Genomic DNA, 12,368 nt, shown 5'->3' with positions numbered 1-12,368 from the left:
CTGTCCACTTGTACTTAATCTAAGATGTGCTTATGTATAGTAATACATTTACTGAACTGCATGCAAAAAGTAATTTCACTGCACTTTGATGCTCATGACAATAAAAAAGTACGATTGAACCATTTAACTAATGGTCCAAATCTGTACCCTGGTGCAGAGATCAGATCTGAAAATAATAATTTGACTCACTCCCAATAATAGAAAAAAATCATGACTGGATATGTGCCAATATTTGTTCTCAATATCCTAATATTTGTTCCAGGTCAGGAACCCTTCAGTCAAGCCAAACTATTTGAAAAAATCCATATGGATTTTTTATTTTAATTACTAAATGCACTAATAAACAACACACATCAAAATGACAATTCAGGAACTTACTTCTCCAAGGGCTTCATAACGTTTCTGGTTCCATCTGTGCATATCTTCATGGTAATTGAACACATATGGTTCCCCAGTTTTTGTATGTCTTAACTGTCCCTCTAGACACAAGAAAATACATTAATTTACTTTTTTTTAATAGAACCTTAACAAATGTTTTACATTTAACACAGAGAAATACAAACAATCTACCATTTTTTGTATTTATTCGCATTAATTAATGCACTTTTTTATATTTTGAATTCATTCACCATGTGGAGGAAATTCAAGAATAATATTCAAAGAAATAATGTTGTAGATGCAAGTCAATTATCTATTAATAGCTAGACCAAATGGGACCCTTTGGGCCCAGTTCGTGCAAGTATTACTAAATTCCCAAGTATTTCTTCATAGTTGAACCCCAATGTTTTATACTTATATGGTTGATATGAATGAAGGAGCTTCTTTTGAATTTTATCAAACAAAATTTACCACAGAAAGGTTCAAACAGGTTTATTTTAAAGAAGATAGAAACAAAATGCTGGAGTAACTCAGCATCTCTGGAGAGAAAGAATGGGCGACGTTTCGGGTTGAGACCCTACTCTATTGGCAAATGAGTTTAGAAACGGAGAGATTTGGGGCAAGGCTGTGGGAAATACCAAAACCTACTGCCTAGGCAGATGAAAGCATGGCCATCAAAATTTATTGCAGTGGTCAAAAAGCTATATTTGGAGAAGTATTATCTCTAAACCCTAGAGGGTTGGATAACGCAACAGTGTGTGAACTCACTAATTAAATTGAAAACAAAGATTAAAATATTTAAACAGAAATATCTCTAAACCAGAAGATAGGAGATCATAAGGATGAATGGTTTGTGTTTGCCTTTGGTCAGCTAGTGCTGGATGACCTTAGGAAAATACATGGCAGGCAATCAAAGAACATGACATTAAACTTAGTGAGGTAGCAAAGCCATGGATGAGGACTTTAGCATATGATCTGAGAGTGGTCTAATCTGAGGAAATCTCAAATATTTGCCAGCAAAAGATCTGATGTCCATGTCTATATGAACAAAGTTAGTAATGAAGGTAATGACTTTCGCTTCCTAGCATTCAGTCAAATCATATCAAAAGCTGTAAATGTATAAGAGCCATTGATAAACAAATTCACAAAGTACCTCACTTGTAAATCCTGCTATTTTTTTTCAACTGTCCAATCAAACCTTGACTATTTATCATCTTAATCTGTTAAATAATTTAAAGTCTTTCAATATTTTCCTTGACTATTTTTTCTAGTCAAACACTGATTTTTGAAACTTTCCATCACAAAAGTGTTCTGAATGCATTTGGAGTACTGTGTACATTTCCGATTGCCACAGTACAATAATAGAGAGTGTGAAGAAAAGATTCACGAGGTCGGTATGGATTAGATGGGCTGGAGAGGTAATTCCACTCAATCTGGCCTGGAATGGACATATACTTGGATAGGAATGGCATAGATGGACATAAGCCTACTGCCGGTAAATTATAGTGTAGACTAGACTAAGTGGGACCCTTTGGGTCCCAGTCACACGGGAGGCCTGGTCCCCCCCCCCAACGCAACCCATTCTCCAACGCAATATTCCACCACTCACCCATTCACCCAACGCAACCCGTTCCCCCAACGCAATATTCCACCACTAACCCAGAGCCCCTAACTGTGCAGACGTGGCTCATTTTCCTCATCCCCAGCACTCCCTCCCCCTCCTCTTCATGTGTGGGAGGGGGGGAAGGGGGTGTGGGGTGGGAGGGGAGGAGGGGTGGGGTTGTGTGTGGGGCGTAGGAGGGGGAGAGAGCGTGGTGTGGGGGGGAGGGGGATGTGGGGGGGGGGGTTGGGGGGGGGGTGGAGTGGAAGGAGAGTGTGGGATATGGGCGGGGGGTGTGGGGGGGGGTGTTGTGTGGGGGAGGGGGGTGTGTGGGGAGAGGGTGTGTATGGGTGGGATGTGGTGAGAGAGGATGTGGAGGGGAGGGGGGGTGTGGGGGGGAAGGGTGTGTATGGGCGGATGGTGTGGAGGGAAGGGGTGTGTGGGCAGGGGAGGGGTGGGTGGGGGGGTTGTCAGGGTAGGGGGGGTTGTGGGGGGGAGACAAGAGGGGGGTGGGCTGGAGGGTGGGGTGAGGAGGCGGGGGAGGGGTTAGAAGAAAATAGTTTCTTTATTGTCATTGTAACATGAACCATGTACAACAAAATTTAAAAATGTCAGCCAGTCAGTGCACCATTCAAACATTTCTAAAAGCTAACTATACATACAAGATAAAATATTAAAAAAAAAGATAAACAACTAAAATAAATATCATGAAAATAGCACGCATAAACACCCAACCCTACATCCTTCTGTCGATTTCACAGTGTACCACAGTCCCTTAGTATGTATTGCCCCTGGTTCCTTGGCGGCTATATTTAGTGCCTTTATAACAGTGGGGTAAAAACTTTTTAAAAGTCTGTTTGTCCTTGTACTTGTAGATCTGTACCGTCTGCCTGACGGCAACAGTTCAAACAGGGAGTGTCCGGGGTGGGAAATGTCCTTTATAATACTCTGGGATTTTTTTACTCTATTTGTGGGGTTATGGGGTCAGTTGGGTGTGTGGGTGGGTGGGGGGGGGGGGGGGGGGTGGGGGGTGTGGGGGGCGGGGTGTGTTGTGGGGGGGGAGGGTGGGTGTGTGGACAGGGGGGCAAGGGTTGTGGGGGAGAGGGGGGGGGTCTCTCGGGGGAGGGGGGCAGTAGCCAGTGAGCGGGACCAGAGGGGAAGGGACTGGAGCTGGCGGTGTGATGGGGACTCACAGCAGGTGCTGGTCGCTGGTCAGATTCTCCGCTTTCCGTTTGGTGACATCTCCCGCGCCGCGCCTGGCCACTTCCGGTCCCTCCGAAAATTGTGTCCGGTTGAAAACCTCCGCCAGTCATCCTCAGCTCCAGTAAAGACGCGATGGCGCAGGAAGGGGCAGACCGTCCCGCTGAGTGACAGGAGAAAAGACCAATCCATGCGGCGCTGACAGGCAGGAGAGGAGATCAATCTGCGCACGCGTATTTTTAAAGATTTTTAAACCTCGCTAACTTTTACAATAGACCACTGATCGGAATGAAACTTGGTGCACTCGCAGCACATGAGAACGGTGAGTGAGCTGATGAAAAATCGTAGCGCTATCGCATACGATTTTTACGCAAATAGAAATGCAGCGCAAACCAGAAGAGCAAAAGATCTGAGTTTTAGTTATGTATTGATAGGCGTCATGGTCTTCAAGGAGATGGTGGACCGAAAAGGCTTATTTCTGTGCTTTATCATTCCATGATTCTATGAAGCATAGAGTCAGTATCTTCAGATTTTATCCTGCTGCTGGTTCATATATCAACTGTTTAGTATTTTCATAATTAAGAGAAACACTTCTATCTTTTGATTCAATTTTAACTGATGGTGATAAAATAGCTTTAAGATAGCTTTTCCTAATGGGATAATAAAAAAATTAACATCTATAATAAATAAATACACTACAATTTTAAGGTCTTTTCCTGTAATCTGGAAATGTACACTTACTTTCATTAAAAGAATATTCAAACTCTTCAAGTGTTTTAGGAAATTGAAGAGGTGGTTCATCTTTCTTCATTAGTTCTTCTAAGTCAATTCTAGATAGCAAATCTGGGGGAAAAAAAAAACAATAACATTGTTCACATTTTCACACTTTTGAAACTACAATGTTTAATGTGAATTAGGACAGCCAACTATCTTATGAATATGCCGTTTTAATACAAGCATACCAATAAAGGAATTCATAACAAGCACTTTTTCCAGCACCGTCGATCTTGGATATAATTTGCATTCTGTTTTTCTGCAAGTGCAGATTGATCACCTTATAATAAGGAAAGCCGTTTACTCGTTAAACTGTGATTAACTGAAAAGGAGGGTAAATTAACTAAAATTATTAGAATTAAATTATGTACAATGATGTCAAAGAATGGGATAGAAAGATTATATCAAGAATCTACGAAAAGTATTAAAATTGAATTATTTAAACCGTCTAACAAAAAATAACTGCATGTAGAAATAAGACACAGTAGATTTAACTGTTCCCTTTCTGGAACATATATTGATTATTTTTGCTATAATTTTATTAATAATATTTAATTACGAGCATTAACTTTCCACAAATTAATTGACAAATCAGAAACAAATTCAATATACTTTATATTAAAAGAAACAGATATGGTGGAGTGGAAAGTGTGTCTTAGCAAAATGCAAACCAATAAGCGAGTTCAGTATTCAGATTGCGCATGCCCAGGTCAAAGGTCACTATGCATAAACATTGCAGGAAAGCAGTGGAGCTGTGCACAGAGACCTTAATTTTTCGTTTTTTTCAGCTTTGATTCTTCAAGGTAAGAAAATACTGCTTTCAAACTATGAATTAGTTGTATTTGTTGTTTCTTTGTTCAAAGCTAAGATTATAGACAATGGACAATAGGTGCAGTAGGCCAATCGCCCCTTTGAGCCAGTACCGCCATTCAATGTGCTCATGGTTGATCATCCACAATCAGTACCCCGTTCCAGCCTTCTCCCCATATCCCCTGACACCGCTGTCATTATGAGCTCTATCTAACTCTCTCTTGAATGCATCCAGAAAACCGGCCTCCACAGCCTTATGAGGCGGAGAATTCCACAGAGCCACAACTCTCTGTGTGAAAAAGTTTTTCCTCATCTCCGTTCTAAATGGCTTACCCCGTATTCTTAAACTGTGGCCCCAGGTTCTGGACTCCCCCAACATCGGGAACATGTATCCTGCCACTAGCGTGTCTATTTTGTCGTTTTTATTGCTTTATGCTTTGATGAGTGAGCAAGATCATGCTCGTCCGTCATCGGGGTCGGGCCCGGATCTCCGGCGTTGCGGGCGCTGCTGAGTTGCTGCTGGGCTGTCCCGGTCCCCTCCTGGGTGACCCGTCCCTGTCTGGGGCGGCCGGAGGTGTTAGGCCGTGCTTGCAGCTGACGCGGGAAGGAAGCATTGGCTCTGGCTCCCAGGCGGGCTGTTCCCCGGCTGGCCGGGGACCGTCAGCTGTGCCTCTCCCCCTGTCCAGTGGCTGTCAGTTGGCCCCCTTGGTGCCGGCGGGGGTCGAGCGCCGGTCATCGGTGGGGATGCCGGAACTGCGGTGGCTCGGCGGAACAGGCAGAGTTGAGCTGGGGTTGGAGCTTCTTCTCCGCGCTAGCTGTAGGCCTGGGTCAGCTGGTGTCGTCGGTCCGGGGCTATCGGTTGACCCGGCGGGACAAGCAGTTGAGCTGGGATTGGCACTTCTTCTCCGCGCTGGCCGTGGGCCTGGGGCCGTTGGTGTCGTCGGTCCGGGGCTGCACCCAGGGTGGGAATGGGACACTCGGGGGGGGGGGGGGGGGGGGGGGGGGGGGCAGTGGCAGTTTGGCAGCGCTTGTGGCGCCGGGGACCCGGCTTAGATCCTGGTTGCGGATGAGGCGCAGGTCTGTGTGCGCGCACTCTCGTCTCCCACTCGCATCTGCCCCCCTCTCTCTCGCTGTAACACCCCTCTCCCGTTAGTATACAAACTTAAAGTACACGGCATTGGGGATTCAGTATTGATGTGGATAGTATTGAGCTGGCTGGCAAACAGGAAGCAAAAGAGTAGGAGTAAACGGGTCCTTTTCACAATGGCAGGCAGTGACTAGTGGGGTACCGCAAGGCTCAGTGCTGGGACCCCAGCTATTTACAATATATATTAATGATCTGGATGAGGGAATTGAAGGCAATATCTCCAAGTTTGCGGATGACACTAAGCTGGGGGGCAGTGTTAGCTGTGAGGAGGATGCTAGGAGACTGCAAGGTGACTTGGATAGGCTGGGTGAGTGGGCAAATGTTTGGCAGATGCAGTATAATGTGGATAAATGTGAGGTTATCCATTTTGGTGGCAAAAACAGGAAAGCAGACTATTATCTAAATGGTGGCCGACTAGGAAAAGGGGAGATGCAGCGAGACCTGGGTGTCATGGTACACCAGTCATTGAAAGTAGGCATGCAGGTGCAGCAGGCAGTGAAGAAAGCGAATGGTATGTTAGCTTTCATAGCAAAAGGATTTGAGTATAGGAGCAGGGAGGTTCTACTGCAGTTGTACAGGATCTTGGTGAGACCACACCTGGAGCATTGCGTACAGTTTTGGTCTCCAAATCTGAGGAAGGACATTATTGCCATAGAGGGAGTGCAGAGACGGTTCACCAGACTGATTCCTGGGATGTCAGGACTGTCTTATGAAGAAAGACTGGATAGACTTGGTTTATACTCTCTAGAATTTAGGAGATTGAGAGGGGATCTGATAGAAACTTACACAATTCTTAAGGGGTTGGACAGGCTAGATGCAGGAAGATTGCTCCCGATGTTGGGGAAGTCCAGGACAAGGGGTCACAGCTTAAGGATAAGGGGGAAATCCTTTAAAACCAAGATGAGAAGAACCTTTTTCACACAGAGAGTGGTGAATCTCTGGAACTCTCTGCCACAGAGGGTAGTCGAGGCCAGTTCATTGGCTATATTTAAGAGGGAGTTAGATGTGGCCCTTGTGGCTAAGGGGATCAGAGGGTATTGAGAGAAGGCAGGTACGGGATACTGAGTTGGATGATCAGCCATGATCATATTGAATGGCGGTGCAGGCTCGAAGGGCCGAATGGCCTACTCCTGCACCTGATTTCTATGTTTCTATGTTTCTATCTGTTCCTTTGGGGGGATGAAGAGTTGACCATTTATGAGAGTCTCTCTGTAATCGAGAATTTCATTGCTCATTCGTATTCATAGATGAGGCTGAGGTGATCCTGTGCTGATTGTTATCGAGGCTGACACATTTCCACCAATACGAACAGACTGTGGTCTGTGAATGAGGAAGTCGAGGATCCAATTGCAGAGGGATGCGCAGAGACCCAGTTCTGCGAGTTTGGTAACCAGCTTGGAGGGGATGATTGCGTTAAATGTTGAGCTGTAATCGATGAATAACAGCCTGACATGTGAGTTTTTGTTGTCCAAGTGGTCCAGAGGAGAGTAGAGGGCCAGTGAGATCGCATCCACCGTTGATGCGGTAAGCGAACTGCAGTGGGTCGAGGTTCTTGTCGAGGTAGGAGTTGATATGCCCCATGATCAACCTCTCAAAGCACTTCATCACCACCGGCGTTAGTGCCACTGGTCGACAGTCATTGATGCACGTCACCTTACTCTTCTTGAAGTGAGAGGTCTGAGGTCCCCAATTCACCAATGTTGTATCATAGTGAGAAGTGAGAATGTGCATTTATGATTTGCAACTCCACTAAAATAAAGAGAAAAATGAACAACCTGCAGGCATGAGCTGATAAGTGGCAATCAACCATCACGCCACTAGAATGACAGGAACTTACCATGTGCAACAGAAGATAGTCAAACCATCCATCCTTGACATTCAATGGCATAACCATTGCCGAGACCTCCTTCTTCAACATTTGAGGATCAAAAACTCAAATGGATCAGCCGCATAAATATTGAGGTACAAGAGCACACGGAGGTGGGTATCCTATCAAGAGTAACTCATCTCTTGAAGCTCCAAAGTCATTCAACACCTGCAACCTTTGAAAGGACAAAGACAGCAGCTGAATGGGAACACCATCACCCGTGATTTATTCCACACAATTCAAGAGTGGGGATGAAATACTCTCTACTTGACTCGCTGAGTGCAACTCCACCACCAAACAGAAACTTGAATCCATCCAGTACAAATCATCTAACTTTATTGACACCCTATTCATCAAATTAAACTTTTTCCCCTCCATCAACAGCAAAAAAATATCTAATGCATGCCATCTAAAAAATACATTGCAATTATTTGCCTTGGTGATTCTAACATCACCAGCAACATCTTTTCGACCGCCAAGAAGGACAAAGGCAATAATTGCATGAGAGTACCATCGCCTGCAAATCATATTTGGAAACAACATAGCTCCTTCATCCCCTCATCCAACAATTATGTGAGAGTACCTTCACTAGATGGACTGCAGCAGTTCAAGAAGGTAGCTATCGATCACCTTATCAAGAGCATTTATGAATGAGTAACAAATGTTCATAAGTTCATATCATAGGAAGTGAATGAGGTCATCAAGTCTACTCCACCATTCTATCATGACTGATCTTTCATTCCTTCTCAACCCCATTCTCCTGGATTTTCCCCATAGTCTTTGAGGCCCTTATTAATCAAGAATCTGCCAATCTCCACTTTAAATGTTGGCTATTCTGGTGCCACCCACATGCCAAAAGTAGGCCTCTTTGGCCATGACTGCTATTCTTTCTTAACTGTTTTGACTGTTAGATCCTTAAGTCAAGATGAATCAGACTATTCTTCCAAATATAGGGTTTCAACCTGAAATGTCAACACTTTCTTTCCAACCACAGGTACTGTGGACTTGCTGAGTTCCTCCAGTAGATATTGTTGCTCTAGATTTCATCACCTGTGGTCTTTTGTCCACTCTTCCTTCAAGCCTCTCTTCATTTGATTAGGTCACAGATGTCCCTGCTCACATGGTTCCCATCTTAATAATCCAAACAAATCCAAAGAATCTCATATAACATCTTTTCTTTTCGTAGTCTATAAACAACAGCCTGACGTATGTGTTTTTATTGTCCAAGTGGTCCAGTGCAGAGTGGAGAGCCAATGAGATTGCATTCATTGATGCAATGGATCGAGGTGCTTGTTGAGGTAGGAGTTAATATGCGCCACAACCAACCTCTCAAAGCACCTTATTACAATGGACGTTAATGCCAACGGTTGATAGTAATTGAAGCATGTCACCTTACTTCTCTTGGGCACTGGTAATAATGATGTCCTCTTAAGCAAGATGGGAACCTCAGACCTCAGTAATGAGAGGTTGAAGATGTCCGCAAAAAGTCCTGACAGTTTTAAGAACACGGCCAGGTATTCCATCAGGTTCAGACACTTTCCGAGGGTTCACCACCCCCCCCCCCCCGTTATTCCGTTATGTTAAAGGAATTGTATAAATGAACAGTTTGGACACCTGGATTAAACAATTAAGCATAAGACACATTGCAACAAGATTGAACAATCAGTTTCATAATCTTCAAATGGAACAGTCAAAATCTGTGTACATAATACCTTTTAATGCAGTGGAATTTCTGTCCTTTTCTTCTCGTCCATCTGGCTGGTTCTGTGCCATGGTTTTCCACACGAGTAAAAAGATGCAAATCACTTGGTAAATGAGCATCTAATTAGTTTTGTCTGACCATCTGACTAAAATGAAAAGAGACAGAACACTATATTAAATTGTGATGACAATTTGGAAAATATGAAACAACCCAGCAGTTACTTTGGTATTACAATAAGTAAGTTAGTATGTTTAAAAAAAAAATCACAAATGGTTGGCTGAGCTGACTTGAATGAAGAAAATGCAGAAATTTGATTTTTTAGAAATTTGGAACAACTAATTGAGTCATGTTAAAGCAACCTTGATGTTTGGTTTACTTCAGAGGCCAACACTGAGTGTATCAGTATGAAGCTCATTTATAAGATGTTAATATTATTGGTTGATTAAATATCGTTAGAAATAATAAGTTTCAAAAATGGCTGGAAACACTATTGATAATGACATTACCAACACCAAGATCTCTCAAAAATCGCTGAAAATACCCCTGATAGTGACATTACCGACACCAAGATCATCAACATCCACATCCTGGAGATCCACATCCTGATTTGGAACTCAACTGGATCAACCACATAAATACAATAGATACAAAAGCAGGTCAGAGGCTGCATATCCCATGGCAAGTGACTCACCCATGAAACATCAAAAGCTTTCTACCATCTAGAAATTGAATTTAGTTTAGTTTAGTTTATTATGTACTGTGGTACAGTGAAAAACATTTGCTGTGTGCTAACCAGCCAGACGAAAGACAATCTAGAAGTCCACTTTGATCAAATACTCTTCACTTTCCTGAATTAATGCACAGAGGCACAGCTCTGTCAACGCTGAAGAAGCTTGACACTATTCAGGACAAAGCCACCTATCTAATTGGTGCTTCATCCACCTAGCAAATTAACCATTCAATTCAACACTACTGAATAGTGGCAGCAGTGCAAACAATGTACAATTCACTTAAGGAATACTGTCCGCATCTTTCAAACTTGAATCCTCAACTACCAAGGCCAAGAATACCTCCATTCCAGGTTCCCCACCATCCATCAAGACTTGAATGTACTGCCGTTCCTACACTGTTTAAATCCAGGAACCCCACCTAACAACATATTGGGAGCACCTGGGGAAGGGTTGCAGAAGGTCTACCATCACTTTCTCAAAGGTATTAGGGATGGGCAGTGAATACTATTTTTGCATGCATTGCCCAGATTCTCCAACTGCCCCCCCCCCCCCATAATAAAAACAAAATAATTTACCATAACTAAACTCCTACCAAGTCTTAAAGCTCATTCACAAAGTACTCCAATGGGCAAGTTAAATATAAAATCAGCTTGAAATAAGCATGATACTAAGTATTGTTTCGAATATGTTTGACAGTATAAGACATAATTAAATATGTTATCAAGCTGTCAGCAATTATAATGAATGAATTTCATTTTACCATTTGAAAACAGAATTCTTACTACGTACTTTTAACTACAGACTACATTCATTCCTGTGGCAATTTGACACAGTAAGAACACGTTATCCTTATATTTTAATGATCTTGAGCTTTATTTCCCACGCTTCACAAAGTAATTAGCATCAATTTTAAGGACATTAAATCAAATAATATGGATTCTTTTCACCAAATTGTAAGTTTTATTGCGTTGTTTTAAGTTTCATTTGCAACTGAAAATATTGCCTGTGGTCGGCATTTTACATCAATTTAAGGACATTAAATCAAATAATATGGATTCTTTTCACCAAATTGTAAGTTTTATTGCGTTGTTTTAAGTTTCATTTGCAACTGAAAATATTGCCTGTGGTCGGCATTTTACATCAATTTAAAGGACATTAAATCAAATAATATGGATTCTTTTCACCAAATTGTAAGTTTTATTACGTTGTTTTCAGTTTCATTTGGAACTGAAAATATTGCCTGTGGTCGGCATTTTAAAAGCTCTTCAATTCCATGCTTTGGGATTCTCGTTAGATGGAGATCGAGAAAGGAGGATTGCAACTCCACAATATTCTCCATTACACCTTTGGGGCTTGTAGATTGCATTGTTTGTTTTTCAACACGGCAGTGAAATATAACAGGGCCCTTGTCATTTTGAAAAGGTGGACGGACCAAGGGGGAGTGAGTTGGTGCCGGTGCCTGTGGCTGTGTGTGTGCGCCTACACTGTCGTTCCGTGTCGGAGCTCAGACCCACGGCCTTGGGGTCGCTGTGTGTTAGGTTTAACCGCCTGGCGAGTGGGCGCTTGCCTCTTGCATGCCCCAGACCTGCTGCCTGCCTGCCTGCCACCCGCGATCCTTGCCACACACTTGACTCGCAGCGCAGGAAAGTAGCCAACACGGCAAGGGAAGAGCAACCACATACCGTGCCCGACACAGCACAGCTTTCCGCCGAATATCTCTCTCTCTCTCTGTCTGTCTGTCGGACCGTAACGCTATCCTGACCGCCTATAATATATATATATATATATTCTTCTTGCTCCCTCCCTTCCCCGATCTCAAGCCAAATAATGAAAAGCGATACTGAAAGTGACAGACAAGACCGTCGGGCCGCCGGGAAGAACTGGCCACAGCGGAAGCGGAAGTGGGACTGGGGCTGGGGCTGGGGCGTCGCCATGGCAACCCGCTGGGGCGAGCGCGGGGCCAACCGCCAACCGCCAACCGCCAACGGTCGCAAACCAACCGCCGCGACCCTCGCGCGCACATGTTGTCGGCGCCCGGGGCACGTGTCTGGACGGGACCACATATTATAGAGGAGCTTGGTCGGGACCCTTCTTCAATATGTGTGTAGTGCATTATAATGTTTACCATTTGTGGAAGCACTGACTCCAAAGCAGTATTA

The 12,368-nt window shown here is 43.7% G+C and overlaps 1 protein-coding gene across 2 annotated transcripts in view; it reads right to left on the bottom strand.

Moving 5' to 3' along the window:
- The window catches only part of fam172a (family with sequence similarity 172 member A), a 430,929-nt gene extending 418,829 nt beyond the window's left edge, over nt 1-12,100 (bottom strand). Inside the window, exons 1-4 of one of the 2 annotated variants that reach the window (XM_055633335.1) lie at nt 11,892-12,100; nt 9,489-9,623; nt 3,920-4,021; nt 379-479 (exon numbers count right to left, since the gene is read on the bottom strand). In XM_055633335.1, coding sequence (XP_055489310.1) covers nt 379-479; nt 3,920-4,021; nt 9,489-9,597 — 312 coding nt within the window. In that variant the 5' untranslated portion in view covers nt 9,598-9,623; nt 11,892-12,100. The remainder of the gene's footprint in view (nt 1-378; nt 480-3,919; nt 4,022-9,488; nt 9,624-11,891) is intronic. The other variant, XM_055633336.1, reaches the window with a different exon arrangement.
- Nucleotides 12,101-12,368: the final 268 nt, after the last annotated feature.

The sequence above is a fragment of the Leucoraja erinacea genome, chromosome 3 (genome assembly GCF_028641065.1).
Source record: "Leucoraja erinacea ecotype New England chromosome 3, Leri_hhj_1, whole genome shotgun sequence".
Classification (NCBI taxonomy): domain Eukaryota; kingdom Metazoa; phylum Chordata; class Chondrichthyes; order Rajiformes; family Rajidae; genus Leucoraja; species Leucoraja erinaceus.
This window is presented reverse-complemented; position numbering and strand designations above follow the sequence as displayed.